The sequence below is a fragment of the Bombus impatiens genome, unplaced genomic scaffold (genome assembly GCF_000188095.3).
Source record: "Bombus impatiens unplaced genomic scaffold, BIMP_2.2 scf_0264, whole genome shotgun sequence".
NCBI lineage: Eukaryota > Metazoa > Arthropoda > Insecta > Hymenoptera > Apidae > Bombus > Bombus impatiens.
Window position 1 is genome coordinate 788302 of NT_176683.1, and position 24154 is coordinate 812455.

Genomic DNA, 24154 nt, shown 5'->3' on the forward strand with positions numbered 1-24154 from the left:
ACGCAACTATGCGATATTTTATCTTCTTGAATGTTTCAAGGATATAAATCGATCGTCGTAACATTAGCTACACTATTCGACGTTTGAGAAATACGTCGTTAGGAAATACGGTAGTCGCCAAGTGGCATAAAGACAGGAAGATCAACGAAAGTAGACTTATCCTGGCTTCGTTCTTTGTATCAAATAAAAGTCAGTTTATCTTGCGTCTGTATCCATCCGTTACGAGTGGTAGATATATATAATATGCTGCCCACCGTCCATATTAATCAAATATGTTTCGATGAAATAATATTTAACAAAATTTTAATCTTCTATTTGTGCAGTACGCTTCAGAAACGAAGATATACATATTTTCACGTTAGCCGGACGCGTGATTTTAATTGAATAACGATTCCAGTCGCGTGCAAAGGGATTAAAAGGATTAAAAAGCGGATGCTGGAAAGTTTGGGGGGATAAACTCGATTTATCAATCTGCCGGGTTCTCGTGCTTTTTTAAAGAGCCTGATTGATTCCCTGAACAGAGGCAAAGAGACCAGCGGCAAAATTATACGAAAGTTTACGAGCACCAGCTACGAAAACACCTTTAAGTAGGCTAGATGTAAAGTATGAAGAAGCAGCGTCAGAGGAGATCTTAATAACCTCTTAACGAAGAACTTCGGACACTCCGCGGGCCAGTGTTGTGAAAGACGAAAGAAAAGTTGAGTCTCGCTAAACAATCAAGATTTCATCCCGCTTATCTAATATTCTCGAGTAATAGCGTATGTTTAATACTCTTAAGTGGTGCAGTTAACGAAGCCACCAGGTCAAAGATCGGCCGTAGCTCGGACAATCGTCGGATTGCCTGATAATAATTCCATAGAGAAAATTCAATTAGAAGGAGAGAAAATATAAAAGTTCCAGCGGCTGTAGCAAATCCTTGAATTTTACGTAGGGCGCCATTCAATTACAGACGAGCGAAACGAAACTTTCGGAAAAGTTCCACTGTTTTCTAGCTATGGTCGGCCGAACTTTCAATATTACAGCGTTTCGCAATCAGGATTCTTTAATATTAACGATGCTATTTTATTTCGAGAGCATCGGTCCGAACACGGCGACGTTTCGTAGTCGCTGGCAGAACAGGACCAGCATTGCCTGATAATACTGGCGAGTAAAGCGAGGTAACGTCTTCTGCTCACGTCGTGTGAAATTCCACCGATATTGCCTCAATATGTTGCTGGCGGAGTGCATTTTATGAACGTGTGGGGTCAGCACTTAAAAACAGCTAGCAGCGAAGAGGCCGCTCGTTTTAACACCCGTTGATTCCTTTCCGGATCTGTTCTTCGCTCTTTCACAGCCTCTGCCCTTTTCCGAAAACCTGCACGAACACGGAATAAGGAAAGCAACGACGACGCTAAACGCAACAACGTTATCGTGGATTATTCGAGACGTGGCTGGGCGATTTTTATTCTTTTTTTTTCTTTTTTTTTTTTTGGAAACGACCGAATGAAAATTTCTGCGATGTTACGAGGAGCTTGTAGAGGATTCTTGAGTGCGAAAAGGAGAATAAAGGAAGATGCTTTCTACGCTTTGTGCCGCTCTCAGAGTAAATATTAACACGCTGTCGACCGATTGCAGAAATCTTTCCGTTTCGCTTAGCGACACACACTTCCAGCATAATATATATGTATGAGTTTATGTACATACATTTTTATTATTTATAGCAAGAATACGTAACTCAGTCGTTATTTTCTGAACATTCGGAAAGAAACGTATATGCATCTTCGCGTGAGATACATCCTGTATGATTTGTCTTTTGTCACATATTCATCTCATGGCGTATGAAAGAGCAGGTGTATAAAGAAGGCGTTGACAGTATCATGCGATCGAAATAATAATTTTTACAAAAATTGTAGAGACTAAAGAACGAAGTTAGTATCCGTTGATAGTCAAATAATTAGAATTATAAATGTGACAGTGAGAACGATAGCTTTAACGTCCAGTTGTAATACAGCAAAACGTTAAAAAAAATGCAACGCAAGTGAAAAGCAAAAACCTGTTCTGTTGTTCGAACTGTCGGTGTTTGCAGAAACTCTAGCTCGGACAGAAACGAATATTAACGGAATGACATATGAAAAAAAAATTGTCGTGTCGTCTCTTTTTACTTATTTTTCACGTAAAATTGTCTATCGCCTCTGTTTCGCTTATATTTCCAAGCGTTAAAAAACCATCGAGCGGCGTAAGTATAATACGTCGACTTTGTAAACAGAATGCTTGCCGCTTCTCGGTTTAAAAACCGAACTTAGGAACGAACGTGTTAAGAGAATGCAAAGATCTTCGAAGATCGTTTCTACCTCTCTGTCTTCGCTTCGTTCGTCCGATCAATATGCCAGAAAAGATACACTCGAGCACACGCACACGTGTTCTTCTCTCTTCCGCGTCTCTGTTCCCTGAATTTTTGAACGAGCGTATACCGAAGGGAGCAACAAATAAGAATTGAACGCCGCGAGCATCGAATGCTGGTCTTCTAATAGTCAGGGAGGAAATAACGCGGTTAGATCCTGGGATTTCAAGTTGCCGCAGGTTGGGTTGTCTCCTTTTCATTCGAGATTTTCCATCGAGCTACCGTGCAAATATAATTTATTCGCAGCCTACATTAACAACAACGAAACAACGCGAAGCTCCACCTCGCTGGCGATGCGTATCACGCTCAGTAGAGATTGTAATATCAGATCCCGGAGGCAAGGCGGGAATTTGAGGCGTTTCCACTTTCCTTTCTCCCTTTTTCTCTCTTTCTCTCTCTCTCTCTCTCTCTCTCTATTTCCCTGCTATATCTCGATCGCCGGGAAACCGTACGAGAGAGCCTCCGCGTATGCAAATCGCTTGGCATTAGTTAGCATAAATAAAGGGCGGTTCTTGTGCACGCGGATCCAACCAGACAACCGATCTCTAGCACTGAATAGCTGGAGCGAACTTTCTAGTCCGGCAGCTGAACAGATATCAGACAAGAATTCTCGCCAGTCAAGTCGTGATCGCGTTGCATTAAAACGACCATCATCTCGGTTTCCAAGCAGTTTCCAAATAATTAGACAGTTATGAGCGTCGCGAAACGCGAATCGCAGCTTTTGAAGGCGCGCCAACGGATGCTGCGTTTGATCGTTTCGTGATTTTCCTTCGGAAGCATACGCGAAACGTTTCCCTCGAGTCGAGCATAAAACGGGAGTATAAAACTCGAAAGACTCTCAAACGATTTTATTTATTTCTCTATCTGTTCCATACGACTTGGAAAAGTGAGTATCAAGTATCGATGATGTGTCATTGGTTTTTCGAAGCACGTAATATATATATACAGGGTGTTGGTAACTGGTGGTACAAGCGGTGATTCTACGCGAAAAAAGAAGTCGAAAATATAGAATACAAATTTCTGGTGGTACAAGCGGAAAGGGGGTGATTCTACGCGAAAAACGAAGTCGAAAATATAGAATACAAATTTTTCGTTTGAGGCTTTATTTTCGAGAAAATCGACTTTGAATTTTCGCTCGGTACGCGTGCACTTTATCGCGTCTCGTTATAACGGATCTCACTGTAGATCGTTATTTTTTTAATTTTTAAAATTTTAAAATTTTTATTCTATATTTTCGACTTCCTTTTTTCGCGTAGAATCACCCTCTTTCCGTTTGTACCACCAGTTACCAACCACCAGTGTATATTAAGTAACGTTAGACAAGTACTAAAAAAGATTTATTTATTCTGCTTCAAGCTTTTTATTTCAAAACGATTTTTTTTCCGGAGGGGATGGCGGATTTTAATTAGAGTGAAAATTTTGTGCAATTTATTTTTATCGCGTTAATTTTTCGTACGAAGAAATCTATTACGACGCTATATTGGTTTGCAGCGCGAACAATATTTTTCAATTTACGTGCAATAAATCTGTGTAACTTGCAAAAAGTAACCGAGGAATCAAAATTTCCGTTTACATTCAAATCCTGAACAAACAGCAACCGCTACGACCACAGGAAAAATAAAGGATTTTTACTAGAAATGCATTCGCTGGGGAAAAGCGAAAACCCAGTAAAACTCTTTTTTTTGTTTCGTTTCGATATCTCAATTCGTTTGCAAAATACGGGATTTGAAGGCAGAGCATTCGAACACACGCGAGTCTCGTGAATGGATTCTAAGAATCGGCATGACCCACATTTTTTCCTCCGATTGCATACTAGCGTCTAGTACAAAAAAAAAAACGCTGATTCGTCGTCTGGCATTGACCACTGCACAGGTGTCGCGCTTTCAGGTAGGTCAGTGACGAGAGCGAGCAAGAGGCGCCGGCAAACTACTTCTCTTCAAACGACGATATATCCCAAACGAAAATTCGTATCGGGATGAAACGAACGACGTTTTGAAGCTAACGATTTCTCACGCTGTATTTTCGACCAATCGCGGGAAACACGTCAACGGGAGTCGTAAATTCCCGTTACGATTATAATAATCGACACCACGAGTTGATCGATCCCCTGATTTCCGTTAAGATAATAGGGGTGGTTAAGTTAGTATAACGCTGCGATTAACAGGGTTATAAGGTTTTTATTTCCAACACTTATGAGGTACACTGTTGAGTATGTATACGTTAAGTAAATGACTGATTTAAGGAGAGTAACCCGTCAATGACTTGTTGACTATTCTAACGTTGTAGAATAAGTAAAGTACAGTGACGACGCTGTGTCGGAGGAAAGCTAGCGATGGGTGTGTCTAGCGCACGGGACCATCGGATTTGTTCATGAAATTTTGGTCAGGGAAGCGGGGGCAGTATACATTGCTTCTGATTGGATAAACGAAGGTTGGTGGACTAGGAAGGGTCTTAGCCACCCTCGATAGAAAGTTGCTAGTGGGAAGCATCGTACGTGAGAAAAACTAACTTTCCCGTGTCAAGCCGTAGTAGACAATAATCTACAGAAAATGATTTAGAAGTAAAGATATTTGTTCGGTCTGAAGGACCTTAGTTAGCAAGTTATTGGGATTTATGATGGGTCCTTAAGACTATTGAGGGTACGCAGTAAGGATGAGCGGATGTCTAGTTTCCATCCGGCCCGCGATGTAGGGCCTTGTCTAGGTAGAGTGTCGCCCGACGTAACACACGCTGTTGTTCATAATTTTCAGTGGCAAACAAAAAATAAAGTGATCGTTTCTCAAGAAATGCAGACGGAGAAAATCTCTTCGCTTCGTTGTAGTCGCCGGTATAATTTTCGCCAATTTTCCACGTCTAATTGTAAGTAGCTACAGCAGCCCGGAAGCTTACGGAGTCGCGTAATCGAATGACGGACAACTTTGTTAAGCGATAGATTTGGTTTCGCAGAAACCAGTGTCTAACAACGAATGAAGTTAACCGAGATAGTTGGCTCGAGGAAATAGCATATTATTTAAACGAATAGAAACTTGTTTCGCCGATATGTTTGCTCTTTCCGCTCTTCAAACTGTCGCTTCGTCAAAACAGTGAAAATTTGGTTTTGGCATAACGCGTAATTAGGCTATGATCGTCAAGAGCACAAGGAATGGTATCTATTGCCGGTTGTCAGTCATCGAAATCAGCGATGAATCGGGAAATTCGCGAACAATTAAAATTACCGGACGCACGTAACGCGGGAGAAAGAGCCAATTGATACCGTCTAATCGGTTGGAAAATATTGAAACGTGGCTGCGGGGCCGATTTGATTAATCCGCCGCACCGGTTCAAACGCATCGTTTCAACCGGCACGTACAATTACACGTGTCCCGTGAACGATGCCGGTGGTCAGACCAAACAAAACGATCCGCGTTCCCGCTGTTCTGCCAGGATCATATTAAATTGATACGAAGTCGAATTAGCCTGATTAATTTTCACGTCAGGTGCTTTCGAGCGAACCGTGGCCGCGTGCATTGGCATTCGAACAAATTAAATCGCGCATCAATTGCCAATAAAATCTACAAACGTTTCTATTTCCTTCTATTCTTCCTTGCCTTTGTCTCTCTTATTTTCCAACTATCCTTGGCATCTTTTTAATTAATTAAACTTGAAATACACGTTTAGAGAGCGAGGTCACTGGAAAAAGAAAACACTCGCTGCCGAACGCGTTACCGCAGTACGTGTCAACTTGGAAAGATTTATGCGGTGTGAATTTATCGCGACGAACTTCAAGCCGACCCTGGAGAGACGTACGTAATCTTGATTAAACGCGTAGCCTACTCGCGAGTCGGCCAGGTTTCCCCGCCGGAAACACGGTCTAGTTTCGTGACGTTAGCGAGGAAAACTTGCAACGCTGGCAAATGGGCTTTGGAGCGAGCGCAGCCGCCTGTTTTGGACACGGTGCTTTCGTGCGAGGGTCCGTAATTTCGTTGTCAGGGTCTCTCTGGGCGAAGAAAAATTCGGAGTTACAGCGACAGAGTACGACACTAAAGTTTCATGCAGTTTCTCGTTCGATACGAGACACGACACGACGAGTTAATTCGTCGCCGTGGTGAGAACTAAAAAAGTCCAGCCTTCCGGCTTCTTTTGTACGTTCTCATAAAAAATGCATGAGATTGACGCGAGATCCCAGCCGGCAGGTTAATGCGATTCTTTCGTTGGTTCGGGAACACGTAATTTCGCAAAACTTTCGAGACTTTTAACACATCTTCCCGTCGTTCGCGAGATCTTCGGAACTCGGGGAAATCCGGCAGAGATTCCCCATATCTGGAATGCGGGATCGGACAATGTTTGAAGTCGGTTCAAAGTTTTAATGATTAGTTTCACGGAGATCCCGTTCGTCGGACCTAAAACTACTTGCGCTACTTAAACCTGGATCCTCGTCTCGGCTTGCTCGCATCATCAACGATCTGGCAAATAATTTTCTTCAATCCCTCTGCATCTAAAGGACGAAGATTAACCTTTCGATTCTCATAGATCGCAGATCCTCACGCGATATCGCAAACTTTCTTCCCTCTCTATCTTTATTGCTGCAATATAGATTTCGCAAGTTTATTTTCAAATACCTGCACAGTTGGACCGTTGAAAACATCGAAAGACGTTCGAAAAGGAAATACGCGGCAAAGAACCACGTTAACCGAATATCCTTCGAAGACTGAAAATCACATTTGCATGTAATCGTGCAGCTACGTTCAGCTTGCCGCCTCTATCTATCGTTGACAATAGAGGGATGATAATTGATTTAAAAGCGCGCACGTACAGGCTACACAATATATCGGATCGGGCGAATCAACGGTATCGATATCGAGCTGCATTACCTACGGGTAAATATAATTTCAAAGTTACTCGAGCGTTTAATGTAAGGTGCAACGGAGGTTGCACGCAGCAAGGGTGAAATTTACAGCGTATCGTACACATAGATCCTGCGGCAAGAGGAACATGCAATTTTCTGAAGCGTGTCGAAACGATATTCAGGCCGAGCGCGGGCGCGCGTTTACGGCTCGTATTAAATTAATCACATCGATTAGGGGAACGCATATTTTCGAGCGCCTTTTACTCGACCGTAGCTTGGATCGCGCCTTCGCCCCTAGAAAATTTATGAAACGTTATTAATCGGTCGGTCGGAGTGTTAATAAACGCGTCCTGTCTCGCGTGTGAAGACCCTTCTGTAAAAACGTAATTTATTCAAAGCTGCGCGGCTCAAAAATAGACGCTTAAAATAGAACGTTCTTTTTTCTACCTCTCTCTCTCTCTTTTTTTTTTCTCATGCCAGATCTTTTTATCCGTAAATTCCTTGCGATTCAATAATTCACGATAACTCTGAAAATTAATTTCTCGCCGGGCGCGCAATTTTTTAACGAATCCGAATATAAATCGCGAAACCGTGTAGTGATTTATCGCGGACCGAAAAGAAAGTTCCAGCCGATGAACATTTTTTTCTTTTTTTTTTGCTTTTTTCTTTTAATGTAACGAACGAAGTTTCGCCGTGTTCGTTTTACAGATGAGGTTGCGCCAACTTTGCCTATGGGAGTAGGAAAATTGGTACAGAATTTTCTTCATCACTCGTTTATTTATTAATTAAAGTCGAACGCCATCCGAACCGTATCGGCCACACGACGAAATTACAATCGGTCAGCGCGTCCTACCGAAATATTATATGGACAGGGTCGTTTCTTGTTCGATTATGTCACGGCCGCCGACAGCGGTTAAGTGACGCCGGTTTGCACAACGTGTAATTAGGTGGCTCGTGAAACAATGGGTTTCAGTTTGACCGTAGAACGCGACCGAACAAATATAACCGGTGGCCATGGCTCACGCCATTTGTCTTGGTTGCTAACGTGCCGCATTTACGCCCCGCGAAATTGTACATCAAATCACGAGGTTATCGTATCCGCATTAACCAACTAGTCGACCAGTATCGAGAACAATCGCTTTTATTTCCATTCTCCCTTACAATTTTCCTCTATTTTTCTTCCTTGTTATTCAATTGTTTGCAAAGCTCTGTCGTTTTTCTTCTTCCCAAGAGAAGAAACGAATCGTTCTAATCGAAATTTCTATTAATTAGTTCCCCATATAATAGACATCATTGGCTATGATTGTCTTTCACTTCGCTAACAATTCACTTATTCCGCTGTTGAATATTTTATTTGTTAGAATTTAATCTCGGAATTAAGATTAATAATCTGTGGAAGACACAATGTTTGTGTTGAAATAATATGAAAAATACAGGAAGTATAGGTGAGTGTTGTGGAATGTAGACAGTCGCGCGCTGACTGGCTTAGTGACCCATGGCCCTTGAAAAGGTTTTGAACCCCATTCTCTATGCAGTAAAGAGTGTGACCTGTGTAGATGCTGTGTGGCGTCACATGTGCCACGGAACCTCCTAGTAGCTTCTCGACGTGCCCAATGTTCCATCCATATCCTTACGCTTCTTCCGCCGAATTCTCGAAACAGCATGCACGCGCTAGTCATCGCGGTACGTCTCACGAACGCACGCTAATGGGGATATCGCTGGGCAACGAAGGGAACGCATCATCTGTATGCGATTAATATCGTTGTATTCCAACATAATTTTTGTTGCCATAGTATCCTTCTGGCGCCTCTACAGTCTGTCAATTTTTCATGCTGAAAATTTGTATAACAATCTAAACAAACCATCGATCTACTAAAAAAAAAAGAAAGAAACTCGTGGGACCTTTAGCAAATGTTTTATACGATACACGTCGGAACAATCTTTTTTATCAAATTTTCAACATCGATTAATTTCTCCGCTAACATTATTTGCAAGCACGCGTTTGCGTGCTTTGTATCTTGACGGTTGAAGTATCATAAAATGGTTGAATTAACTTCGACCAAACTACTCCACTGTTATCTCAGCTCGAAGCTTTAAAGCGGAGAAGATGTCACGCGGAAAATAGTTTTAAGAGATGATAAAACCGTTTTTCTAACAAATAAACATATCGAGTATACTCTACCGAGCTGTTCCTATTCGATTCCAACACCGTAGACCGTCGGAAATCTACGAAATTCAAGATATGGATTTGGGAAATGGAATACGTCAACGGGCAGAAGCACGGGAGTGAGAAAGTGACTGGAAGCTATTGCGATTCGGATTCGCAGAGAATGGAAGTATGACAAGACTGAATCGTCCGTGTTGAAATTCGTTCGCCATCGAATCTACCGATTCAAGCGGAAAATTACGAAGGTAATTTATACGAAGACCAAAAATTCCATGATAATTCGATCGCGAAAATATCCTTCTCGATCCTTGCGACTTCGTACCGGCTAGTCGGTCGCATTAAAACAAGAATGAATTTTATGAAAATTCGTTATCCAATTTCATGGAAATTCGATAGTTACGGATGCAGCAGAACCAAAAGCTATAGCAGCGGAGGATATCTTATTCCGGAAGAAAACAGACTTGATTGTACGAGCGTAGGCCATCGGTAACCCTCAGGGATTTTCCTCTTCATCCAGCGAACTGCAAATGAAACCGATTTCCCTGAAACCGTAATTGGTACTGACCACGGGCGCCGCTGCTATCCTCCTATGATCCTCCGACGAACACTAATTCCCGTGGTCTTGGAAAATCCACGGTTCGACCGTCGACCAGCATACGAACCATCAAGAATTTTAATCCAATGTAAATTCTAAAGAGTATACATGCATATTGGCGGATCTTACCTCAGGTACAATATTAGCTTGATAGGAAATATTTTTTCAAATGAAAATCTTTTCAACGTATTATACGTTTAAAGAAATATCCACGCGATTCGATATATATACTTTTCGAATTTTTAAAAGTTATCATAGTCGCGATAAGCATATCTCGCTATAGCGTCGATGAAATTTCAGAAATTTTCGTATAAGAAACGCTAATTAATATATTCATAAAAGCTTTTACAACGATATTTCTACTACTCGAAGATTCCTTCTTCTTTAACGCTATCGATAAGAGTTATAAACAAAAGAGGAAAATTGGTCAATTTTTTAACTTGGGGAAAACGTTGGCGTTTTATATACGCGAGCTTAAGTACGAGACACGTTGAAGATCGACGTTAGTTTTTATCCGTTTTCAATTGGGTTTTCTATTTATTCGGAATTCTAGGTCCTTGTTTACCCACACATACCCGTTCTTCGACATTTCTACGTTCCACCTTTTTATCGTACGTCTTAACAAAGAATCCGATAGAGTTTCGCCGGATTCGAAGCACTCCGTCGCTACCGCTGTTTATAAACAGCCTTAAACCCAGGGCCCGTCTTCTGTCGAAGATTCGCCCTGGCAATCGGCATTTCCCGCGAAGTGTTTACCTTGGCGCGCTGTCCGTAAAATGGAGGGACGGGATTCGAGTTCGCAGCCATTTTCCCGGAGATCTCGAGGCTTGTCGATAAGTTCGTAAAAAGAGAGGAGTGTAAGAACCGTAAATTTTCTTCCTACCCGTAGGTAAAGGGCGATGTCACCTCTCCAAGTATCGATTTGAACATAAAGAAGGAAACACTGACAAAAAGGCAGGTCCAAAGACTCGAATCGACGACTTTCCCTCAGCTGTCGTGATCGTTGTGACGGCGTTTGTCTTTGACGAGCAAATAAATATAGAAATTATAGGAAAGCGAAATGTTTTCGTTCGTTTCCGTGCTTTTGTCGCGTACGAAAAAGGAAGGAAATTGTAATTGGTTATAGTTTGTTTAACGTTGTAAAATTTGTTCGCGAAATCCGAAACCTAACAATTGCTGCACGGAGCAATGTTTTTTAATCACTTTCGAACGATCTCCTTTTACGACAACGAAATAACTTGGTATCATCTTTCCATGGTAAAAGAACATTTTTACTGAAATATGATTATTTATTTTTATTTCGATATTTTTCTACAAACGTGCATATTTTTTCTAACTTTCGAGTTTCAAGCAATTACAGAGAATTAAATGACTGTATTCGATACTTGGAATGAATTTTCCGCTTTTATCGTGCAACGTGTTTTCGTACGACAAACGGCAGAAAGTTAAAAAGTTGGGAGAGCGGAACGCGAAAAAGAGAAATCATACGAAGGAATCAATTTCCCCGTGGAAAGACCAGGACCGTCTCTGCGACGTGGAAGAATAAGCGATCTGTTGCTTTGGTGACTGGTTTTAACGCACCCGATCGATTTCCGTTCTAATGGAAAGCGTCGTGGCGGACACAGAGTCGAGAGGGGAAATAAACTCGAATGATTTGCGATAAGTGTACAGGCAACGAGTGTCGTTCCACCGTTCTCCGGATCGGAGATGTTTCCACAGAAAAAGGAGAGAGAGAGAGAGAGAGAGAGTGAATATCTGTAAATCGTCTATTTATTCGAACGTCGGGCACGACGCGAGATTCAATTTTCCTGGAGGAAATCCAACCGTCGAAGGAGGAATTCGAAGAGTTCCAGCCGGCAGTTTGCCGTTTTAATCGAGGCGGATGCCGCTTTAATGAAACGATCGAATCGCGTTTTCGGCTGAAAAATGGGCCACTCGAGATGAAAAGCTCGCTCGAGTAGATTCGCCTTCTCCGATGCCACGTCGTAACTCGATGGATCGTCTTTTACCACGAGTTATGTACGCCGGAGGCTCGTTGTCTCGAGGATCGGCAATTCCATCGATTATGCTCGTTTCTTTAATCTCTTTCGTCCCTTTACAACGTCACGATTCCACTTATTTTCTCGTTCTTACGTGTAGCTCTATCGCATTTCGATTCCTCCCTTTTTTTCGGAATACCTCTTTGTTACCCTTGCAGTCTTGAATCGTCTGTATAGGCCAACCAGGTGAACAACGAATCGCATAATCGATGGGGCCGCGTTACCTTTGTAGCGGCACCCGAGCAGGACAAATTCAAATCCTATTATTGTTTTGTTTCGGAGTATCATGACCGTCAGGTCACAGATATTGCAAGGAGTAATGAACTCCGAGCAAAACAATGTCGCCGCTACTTTCAACCGACAAACGCAGTCGAGTTCGAACTTTCCGACTGTTCCCCGATCAGTATAAATAAACAAACGAAATGACGAGCCACGGAGTTCAGCGATCGCAGCATAAGCATACAGACGCATCAGACGTGTATACGGAGTTTCTGGACACGCGCGTATTTATTTTGTAAGACTTATTATACCTGGACTTGTGCTTTGTGTCGAATTAATATCTGTAATAAATTGCTCACAAACATATAGACTGTTATTCGTGATATTCGGTAAGATCAATCCTCTACACCTCTATCGGTACAGCGGGCAAAAGACAGCACAGTACAGGAATCAATCGACACCCTGGCAGGGCTGAATGAAAAATGAGTGGAGCGAGTGGTTTTGAAAATAAATCGTCGGCCAAAGGAATTTAATTAAATTTTGCAGAGAGACGAAGAGATTCTCTTCTTCCTTGGTAGGTGTCGATCCGATGACTCGTCAGGGATCCCCTTCCGGGTATTGTCTCTTTCTTCGGCTTTTCGCGTGTCCACGCGCACACCTTAGTTTGCATTTGTCAACGTGTCGCGTTCAAGCAAGCACGTTGGAAGCTTGCAACAAAGCGTTCCATGCATGCCGATAATCCGCATAAAGAATGTATCGCACATTTTTCAGCCGCTGCCAATAACTATTTTCCTTTGAGGATTATCGTATAAGATGTACAGGAATATTCCCTAGAGAGAAATTAATCCTTTGTGACGTCGCAAACGCGAAAAGTTACATATATATACACAGTGGCAAACATTTAAATAAGAATATCTTGTTGAAACTTCCGTAAAATATGTATCGTTTATCTGCAAATAAATATTTTTACCTTGTGAAACGAGATATTTGCAAAATTATAATGAATATACGAAGAGTAGATTGCGTTTTAGATAGAAATATTTGTTAGCAATTATTAAATCTTTTTCCGATTAAAGGAAAATATTCTAACGAATTACGGTCTTCGCCACTCGGAAGCAAATAAAATTTTAGTTATGAAAGGTTAATAATAGCATGGAAAACATCCAGGGCATTTTGCCGGCTTTTTTTATTCCCGATTTAATGACCGTCACCATCAGGTTTCGGAAATGGGAACACGATAAAGTCAGCCTCCATAGGGATAATATACGGCCGCATATCATCCCTCCCAGTGGCCGTGCCATCGAACAAGAACAGGAAAGCTCAGCATACGCCGAGATTCATCGACTTGGAGCCGTTTCGGGGCTGACAGCCGGCAATTTTTCCGACGAGACCTGCATTTGCATCTTTACGACTTTTGACGTGTCCCACTCCGCTCGTTTTTGCCTCCTCTCGTCATTCGATTCGTATCATGAATCCGATGACAAATCACCCACTAACCGCTCTGCTCGTTGCTCTATCATATTCCGTGGCACAGCCACCGATACTTGCAAGTGTTTTTCGCAAAGTTCCTGCGAAGAAGGTCAAGGTGAAAAAATTACAATTTTTATAGCCTAAAATCTTCGAAACTTCGACTTGAATAAGCAATACAGGAGGATATAAAAGAAAGCTCTACTTTCGAAAGTCTAGAAGATCGATACCAAGAGCATCGACCTCGAAGGCCCAAGATCGACGAGCTTCTGACCTTAAAACATCTCGAGGTGAAACAAGTTGGAAAACTCTAAATTAACATCCTATAGAATGCCGTAAGAAAATCTTCCCTCAGGCCACTCGTTCTACTTCATCTTCAATTGCGCGTAAACTATATCGGCCCCAACATCGTCGAGATACATAGCGACGTTTCCACCGAGTCCTACGATATTATCCTCGCGAAAAATGATGCTCCTGCCGCGTGAACAGCAGTATAAATTATTAACAAACGGCACAGGGAAAGATACAGAGAGGGAGAGAGAGAGAGAGAGAGAGAGCGTGGACAATAAACGGAAATTTATCTGCGAATAGGCACACCCGCGTTCGGTGCCGTTTATTCTCCGAAACTTGGACAAAAGGAATATTTATCGCTTCCTCTTATAACAGTCATTACGTGGCTTTGTTCCAACCTCTGTCCGACCATGTTCGAACCGACGTTGCAACGTCGAAAAAGAAACGAAGGGGGAAAAAAGAGGGGGATTTTTTAGTTTCGATTCCGAACGCATTCGAATCTGTCGCGTTGTCACGACATTCCCAATCGTATTTGCATTTTCACAACGTTTAACGACCTTAAGCTGGTTGTGTTTCAGCCTGCGCGAAATTGGCGACGCGATCGCCGTTCGATGCCACGATTTTTTGTACAAAGAGTCAGGAGAAAGGGTATTTCACGAAAGGATGAAAGGATCGCGTAGCGTTCTGTTGTTGCTTGTTTCGAACCGGTTTGTTCCTTCTATTAACTCACATTCATCCACCGTGACTGTTCCGACAATGCTGAAAAGAAAATCAACGCGATCGAAATTCCACGCGTTTTCGAATAATTGGCTTTCGAATTCCTTTTTTTTCCCCCTGACAACCTTTGTGCATTCGTTGGTTGGTATTCAGATATTTTAGCGAATTTTCGTAAACCATGCGAGAAATTTTGTAGACAAAGCTACGCGGGTGAAAATTTTATGCGATTGTACGTTGCGAATGACCGGATTTCGAATACTAATGTGAACGGAATACGATTTCTTTATCTTCCTCTTGATTACTCGATTCATTAATCCTTTAAAATAGATTTTGCATATTCCTTATAAATTTCGTAAGAACGTTTATGACGTCGAATGGGACAAGACGTAAGCTACGTGGCGAGCTACCAGACGTGTGCCGTTAGACTCGAGGACCGCTATGAAACCCTTCGCTGAAGCATTATATTCTACATTTGTCCGCGTGAGAAGGATTTCCCAGATCTTGGTGATGCTCGAGTTGATTTTCAACCTTTTTCGTATTTCTGTTGCAAGCCACCAAAGCAATTTTACCGTTTCGATCGTGTGTCTACCCTTAGCCACTAAAGCAAAGAATCATTTTGCGAATAAATCGGAGATACGTAGAATTCTTAATAAAATTTGCCAAGTCAGCGTAGTAATTAGATGTTTTCGCTTTAAAAAATATTTCATAATAGATACCGTGAAATGGCAAAAAGGGACTTAACGAAAGACGTACAGTGCTGTGAATAATTATAAACTGAATTATTATTTTCATTATTAACTTATTTTATATATATATTATATTATTTTATATTTATTATTAGTATTCTATATTATTTCCTCGATATTTCTAATAGATAGTGTAACTATTCATAGAATTGACCAAAACTGAAAGAAAATATCGAATGAAAAAGTAATAAAATTAACATTGACTTTATATTTTTTAACGCTCAAGAACAGGATATCAAAATTTAATTTCTTCCAGACTTTGAAAGAAAAAATGTTGTATGTATCTTCTTTTCCGTTTCGTATTAAAATATGGAATTATATAAACAAGTTTGTCTTGTTTATATAATCTTTCTTTTAATATTATGAAAACTCAAAAAGTGGGCTTGAGTGAAATTGAAAGTAGTGACGACTCTTAGAACGTTTCCTTTGATTATACTATTAATTAGTTATATCGTTAATTCGTTCAGTGAAAATTGATACTGTCAGTACCTACATCCGTATCTCATCTGAATGTCGTTTCGACTATTTGACAGCCACATTTGTGAAGTGTCAAAGTCAATGTATGTATCATAGCAGAAAATTAAGTAGACGATCGATAATTAGCTGTATCTGGGATATTGGTTACATATAGAAAGCTGTCAGCCGTTTTCGAAACGTTATATTGTACAGGTGTATTCCAAAGCGAATATCTTATTGTGTATATTATAATAGAAAATCGAACAGAATATCGTACAGGATTTCATGCCGCACGATGATCGCTAAATCTTGGTTCCTTCAAGCGTTTTTCTAATCATAGTATTCGCGTTCGTGATTCGCCTCGTCTCTCGCGTTGTTCTGTCTAAGGAAATTGAACGTCGCGTGGAAAATCAGGGAACCTCGAGAAGCTCGAATTAGATTTCCTTGGAAATCGTGACAAATCTACCACCACTCTATCGTTTGCAAGACGATCAAGTTACTCGCAGAGCTGTCTAATTAAAGTCCATTTTCTTCCTTCTTTCTTCGTTCCTTGATATTCAGGATCAACTTGCACGAGAAAAAACAACCGGTTCGTTTACGGATAATCAATTAGTAACAGTCACTTCCACGGTGGTTTCCCATCCGGTTCTCACAGAGTTCATGCAGCGCAGATTGCAAACTGGAACTTTCTAATTGCTTTCGTTCGAATCGTTCGATTCGATATCATTTTATTTAACCTTTCCACGTTTAACCCTTCCACCCACCATTTCAGAATCGAAGAAACTTGGAGCTGGATCATTTTCTTACTACCGTTCTTATTTGTCTTCATTCGCTTTATTCACTAATTGGTATTTCGTGATAATCTGTATAATATAACTTCACTCGAAAGGCAAATATCCAGATATATCCCGAAAGGTGAATTCCATTCGGGAGAACAGGATAGCTGATGAAGCTTTTCCTGTATAAAAATTACAAAAAGGAATACGATATTAGTTTCTCAGATCTGTCTCTTCGCAGATTGCACGCGTAATAACAGATTTCTTGTGTAATAATGCTTGTACATTAATGAAACTTTACGCCGTTCGTTAAATAAATAAATAAATGACGATAATGAAAATATCGATCGATTAGGTAAATTCGATAAACGAAAGAATTGTAACGATTCGCAGTATATAATAAGAAAACAGCGGACGTTCGCACGTGCATCCAGCACGGTGACATTATTAAATTTCTCCGGTGCTTTCCGCAATGTGCAACGCAACGCAACGTGTCGAAATGCTGCGGCACCGCGTGCTCACACGTGCCGTCGTCGCGGAAGTAAAAGTCAAAAGTTACTAAATCAACATTCGCGATACGATGGCTTTGCACTTTGCTGCAATATTCTCGTATCGAACTCCGGGCGCGACGTTTAAACGCTGTTTATCAATCGAGTGATTTATCAAGCGGATTAATCTCGCGAGATCGAAGCGCGATTTCGCGAGGATCGCACAGCCTAAAGCGCCCTTTCTCTTCTCAATGAGACAAATTGTCGTAACGATGATTTACTTGGTGTCCTTCAATGAAAAAAAAAAAAAAATAGAAAGCGCGAAAGAGTAAGAGAGCCTGTCTTAATATCATTCTCATGCTTATTACCGAGGATGTAGCTTCAAAAAGTTGAACGATACACGGATCTTCTGGAAAATAATTATTCCACGAGCAGAAATTAAAGTTGGCTCGCCTGGCGCGTCTCTCCTTTTGCCAAGTGCTGAGAAAGATAAAGAGGGGAGGGGAAACCGCCGGAAACAGGCAAAATATTATTGCCAGCACGCTGCTCCATGAACTATAAATTTCCACTTGCGCTGAATTCTGTTGCGTCGCAAGAAGTTACATATCCTCCGGCGGTGCCACTGCACGGTCTCCGTTTTTTCCGTCGAGTATTCAAGAAGAAAAGACGCAGAGGAAAAACAGCAGGAAAACTATGAAATAGATATAATTCTCCCTAATGTATGTGCGAGATAAAAAGGAAAGCGTAGTGTTCGTTATTTACGTTAGAGTATTCCAATTACTGGCAGTCTCGTAAAAAGTCAAACGTGTCTCATATATTCGCTATACTTTAAAAGTAATACCCCGAGATTAAAACAATTTACAATAACGCCAGGTGCTCGTTGATGTCGTAATTCTGGTATTTCCAGATTTATTTCTTATACACGATCGAATCTCGTTCGAGTTTCGTCTCGTTGGCTGGTAATCGTCGTCTCATTTATCAACGATATTGCTTCATTTACCGCTTAGTCGCTCGGCTCGAACGACGTTCTTTTACGAGCTAGACTCGCGAAAACGCTTGCAAAATTCAGCATGGATGTCAAGGGTCGCGCTGGGTTGCCTTTATTGCGCGGTGGAAAATTAGCGTAAATCAACGTCAGCCGAGTGGACGGTGGATAGTCGGAGTATACCATTAAACGGGGATTAACGAAATAATAGATACGACGTTTATGGCGCAGAAGGACAGAGATATAGAAAAACCTAAGTCGCGAAATGTTTGCTACAATTCACTAGCCGATATCCGATAATATTGACATAAATTCGCGCGCCAATCGATATACCGTTATGGCAACCGCTATATGGCATAGCTGGATGGCTATGTATCGAGTACAATGTAAAGTCGATAAGAAATACACTGCTATATTTCCTGATATGCTCAATTAAGCAATACTAGAACCGGGTGCGAAGCCAGAACACTCGCTATCAACCACGTGCCATGTTGTACGCGTCATTCGTGGGCGTTTGCGGAAAATTGAATGACCACGAACGTTTTATGGATGTCTTTGTGACTTTTTCCAAAATTCTTTCTCACGACTACGGAATATTTTTTACGATTTTCTGCGGGGTTATCTCGCGGTTTCAACTACGCTGCTATGGACAGTTTCCAACAGGGATCGCTGATTAGAAAGATAATTTATTGCGTGTTCTCTTCAGCAGTGCCTTTCTGGAGTACTTTTCGCTGTAATGAAAGTGGCAACAATGAAAACTTTGTACATTCGGAGGTGTGATTCCGCTACTGGAAGAATTCTACGAGGAATTCCAAGGGCACTCAAGAACGACAGTACCACGACATGAAGGAGAGACTTGAGTAGTAAAAGAAGTCGTACGAGAGTGCTGAGCATGAACCTCGTCGATGCGAGCGGAGCAAAGGGAAAATTCCCGCGTTGAAAAAAAGGCGACTCGATGGCTCGGTAGTTCTGTTAAAGCGAACGAAATTAAATAACTTGGACAATTATAAAAGGAATTCGGAAAATGAATTTTAATATTAGAAAAAGACTTCGACACACGCTGTACCAGGAAAGAATTCCAATAATAAAAATCCAGTCGAAGAGTATTAAATTAAGAACTTTTGAACGATAAAAATATAATACAATTGCAAGTACATTAAACAGAAGGATCTCCAGTAATAAAGGAAGAACGCAATAGCGTTGACAAAGTTTGTAATGAAAGATAAGTGCAAGACAAGACAAAAGTGCAAGAGTAACACCTGTAAAGAAACAAGACATTTCAACAAAAGCAGAACAGGATTTTCAACAATTAAAAAGGCAATTTATCCGATAACGAACGTAACGAAAAGATCCAATGGAATCTCTGTCGAAAAAGAACCGAAGAAAGGATATTAAGTGATATAACACCGCCAATAATCAGACATCAGGCAATCACCGATCGTATTCAGCGTTATTTATACGAATATTTAGCAAACTATCCATTTATCCTTTTATAATTCTTAGACATTCTCCCAAATAAATGTAACGATGCATGCACAACGAGTCAATTACTAGTCATTTCGTGTACATCGAAGGCAATGTTTAATCAGGTCGCGCGTACACCGCACGACAATCGCTCTCGCGTATATTAGAGGCTGCGTAATTTCAGAGTGGACCGTGAACCAATTAAAGTAATGAACAGGCGAATTTGCCCACGGGTATGTGGAAATATTTCGCCGTTGCTTCGACGTTGCATTCCACTCCCTCCCTACCATCGTCGTTCCATTATCAACACGCGTCGTAGCAATTGCAACGAACCTTTCGACGCTGCTATCCAATTTCCCAACAGGAGCAAACAAAAGGAACGCACAAAGGTACGCGTTTCCCGATTAAAAACGATCCCCGTGATTGTTAAAATTATCAAGTTGCGTAAAATATAGACAAATACGAACACATGGTGTTACGTTCGAATTAGCCCGCAGCCTAAAGGAGCGCATATCTGGCGATAAATCTTTTCCCAATTTCTAGGGGTTTCGGATAATTGGTACATCTGCAAATTACCTTACGATTCCTCGACCAACAAGAACGACTTTTCGATCGTGTCGTCGACAATGGGAAAGCGCGCGCGCGCCTATGCCTGGCAATTATATTCTAATATCCCGTGATAAACGAGCGAGAGAAGTAGCGGAGCGTGTAATTACCCTTGAAAAATGAATCCGCCGTTGGCCATCTCTGGCGCGGCTTGTTGCGAAATATCCGCGGGAGAAACGAAGGGCCCGTGGTGGAAAGTGCGCGTCTGCCCCCTTTCATAAAAGCCGGGCGTCGCAATTACGCGCCACTATGAAGTCCAGTTTAAAGTCCGTTTTCCGTAGCAATACCGCGTGCGGGCCGGAACGAATGGCCGGTCGGTGTATCAGGCCGCGGCGTAACTTTAATAAATCGCCCCTATGCGTCTCTGGTTCCGCCGTGTATTCCGTGTTCGCCGATGAGCATTTTCACGCTCGGCTCGTCCAGTACCAGGCATTTGTTATTTTAATTATTTTGCGTACAGATCGCGGCCCCGTTATTGTCAACGTTTTTAGCGCAATAGCAACGAGTATGTCCGCGAGTATGTTCCAGGCTGGTAAGTTGGTGAACAACAGCCACGGCGAATGAAATTACGTTACTTTTCGGGCGAAATTGCGTTTGCCGAGAGAAACGAGGCAAATCGAGCGCACGCTATTCGAGAGTATTGGTCAAAGAGAAGTTTTCGACAACGATGCGGTTGTTTGCAGCGAGCACGGTTAACTGCCGATTAATTAGCACTGGGAATCTTATTACTTCCGTGGCTTCGTTGATCGCCACGATTTCAATACTCGAGAATAGCGAAATATTTCTCGCGAATGGATTAAATCCTGGATTACAGCAACATAACGTTAACTGGATTCGAGCTGGCTTCGTTAATTGGCTATCGTTATACCCGTTGTTTTCGAATATAGATATCACGATTAATTCGACGTAAAATTCATTTAGAAATCACGCGATCCGATGGAAATGCTCGCGGCTTCATCTCGTAATCACGATGGGTATTCGTGATTACGGTATTAATTATTAATCGAAGTGGCACGCGTTTACTTTCAATTATCCGCATATCAAATCAACGGCAAGATTTCAGATGATTGCTTTATCGACTTCCTCGTTGCAAAACGCAGTTAATATCGAAATCAGATCTTTTCTTCTTCGTTCGTGCTAAATATACGAAATGTTGTTTCCAGCAACGAGATCTCCAGCCGATTCCAACTGATCGATATTATTTCTCTTCGTTTATTCATGGCCGATTGCACGGCCAATAAATCGTCGCCAATTTAGTTTAAGCACGAGCTTGAATTATCCGTTCCTCGGCTAAAGTCAGCGGATTATCTCGTCGAGCGAACGATTTCCTGCGGCACGAACGACAACCCGTTCCCTGTTGGCCCGTGAATTATCATTTATTTTAACATTTAATCGCGTCATTCGATCTTCCTTCCTACTTAAAGATTCAGTCGTCAAAATGACGACGGGTATCGCTACTCTTGTCTCTCCTCCAACTTTACAATCTAGCTGCGAGAAGTTAGAGCTAAGTTAAAGTGGATTAAGCCCGTGTCAAGTTGCTTTTAAATTTTTAAAGTTTCTCGTGACTGATTTGTACGTTTATTGGAACGGAACCGAAGAGCGATGGTTTATTAAACGACGAGAATTTTTCACGATCGCGAAAATCTATCGCGGTAAATGGATCGCGACACTTTCATAAACTTTTACTTTTCGTACTTAAGAGGTTACACCGCATCGAACCATGAACAGTAGCTGAAGTTTGCACATTTTCTCTCGCCGGTAATTACAAAACGATGCTTTAAGAAGCATAAAAAATCGATAAATTCGATTCTACGAAACTCTGTATTCCCTCGATGCGTTTTTAAATCGGCTAAGATGCATCCCATTGTTTCACAGCGAAAATACACGATAAGCCAACCGTTCTAATTTCAATCGATGGCAGCCGTTGCTTTACGTCGTTGCGTCCTCCGCGCATTTCATAGAATTATCTTTTATTATCCTGCCGTTATACGTATAAACGGACAAATCATTTCGATACACGAATTACCGTAGACGAAAACATGCTACTAATTCGAAAAATTGGATCGTTTGGGACGGTGCTCGATCGTAATTATGCAGATAACTTTTACAAAACCGGGATTTAAATTGACATTCGATTTAAAAACTCGTTGAATTTCCCTCGTTCCAGATTTTCTCGTCAGAAACTGCCAACTATGCAGTCGATATTCAGCATCGAATCGGCGGAAGATCATGATAACGAAGTATAGAGCGAAAATTCAATGTTTGATTAAAAATCACATCGACATTTTCGACAAAAATATTCCCTCGCATTTTTCCATCTATATGTTCTATCATTCTACGCGGAAAGAATCCATCCGCACTCTCAAAAATTACTAGAATGTTCGAAAAATATACGGTTTGCTTCTTCGACATCTCGAAAGAAACATATTTATTTCTTATTTATTTATTTAAACGAGTTGGCCCTTTCTTGATACGTAGGTGAAATACCATAATACATAATTGATACCTATAAGAGTTGCCTAATTGTCTAATCCACGTCGGAGAGCTTTCTGTACATAATTGGATTCGAAAGATGACGGAGAACCACCAAAGTAATCTAAGCTAGTAAATTTGTTTGCAAAATTTGATAGTCCGGTAATGACATTCGAATGCTCGAATCGAGAGGTAGATTGTGAAGATGAGAACGTAAGAGGATGCCTGATCGTTCTCATAGGTGCATCGATAATCGATATTGATTCTTTCGAGGATCTTTGAACACCGTACGTGTCTGTTCTGTATTTCATATTCGTACTATAAAATAAATAATTCTTATTATCGATTATACAGGGTGGTTGGTAACTGATGCTACAAGCGGAAAAGGGATGATTCTACGCGAAAAAAGAAATCGAAAATATAGAATAGACATTTTTTTTAATTTTTCCATCGAGAAAACGAAAAATTTTCCATTCCATCGAACAATTTTTATTCTATATTTTCGACTTCCTTTTTCGCGTTATTTACCGCCAGTTACCAACCACCCTGTATAAAGTAAGTAAATATATTTCACGTTAAAAAAAACGAGAAAATTTTCTACACTCGGCAAATCTATATTATTGACGATAGTTTCGATGAAATAAAATTGCAACGCTTTTACGTAACTCTACTCGTTTAATGTTACCAAAAAGATAAGGAACTACGATGGTTCATTGTCAACGAGTAACGAACAATTCGTAAACAAATTGAAACAATTGTAATCTTGGAAAATCGCATCGATCGAAACTGTGGGTAGCACCAACAGGCAACATTCCAAGCCCCCGTTCGCGTTTCCTAAATCTGCCGGATTTACAGCAGAGTCCGGCTTTGCAGCAGTCCGGCTTTGCCGATCGGAACGCGTCAGAGCGCGTTTGCGTTAGCACGCGAACGTAATAAATCCATTTGTGCCGGTATTGATTTCAGATAATGGGCAAGTGGTACGTGGTGGAGGTGCTGGAGCACAAAGTCGACTCGTCGAAACCTGCCGTTGGATCGTACGTGGTCGATTCTTGTCCGATCGTGAACCTGATGGAGGCCGAGAAATCGGCCAAGTTCTTGTCCTCGTTGAAGCTATTGTGGGTGGAGGAGGCCGGCAGTGTGGAATACACCTTCCGGATACCGGACATCAGCAGGAAGCCGGGCTTCTGGATCTCCTCCAGTTTTCAAAATGGTAACTCATTCCAAACCAGATTGCAATTTCGGAACACGAAGAGGGCATTTTAGCTGCTGTGAAATTCACAAAGGGAGATAGTCAAAAAAGGATACTTCAGGCACCTAAGATTCTGATACGACACGCCATCAACGTACATGGCACACTTCGTCGTCGACCATGATTTTATTGAGAAATTACAATCCGAAAATGAGAAAAATGAAATATAGCGATAATTCTTCGTATTCGATGCGTTCCAGCTTGTTTTAGAA

The 24154-nt window shown here is 41.4% G+C and overlaps 1 protein-coding gene across 1 annotated transcript in view; it reads left to right on the forward strand.

Annotated features, from left to right (window-relative positions):
- LOC100746138 overlaps positions 1-24154 on the forward strand; it is a 60285-nt gene that overhangs the window by 26268 nt on the left and 9863 nt on the right. The window contains exon 2 of the mRNA XM_003488832.4: positions 23657-23903. Coding sequence (XP_003488880.1) covers positions 23657-23903 — 247 coding nt within the window. The remainder of the gene's footprint in view (positions 1-23656; positions 23904-24154) is intronic.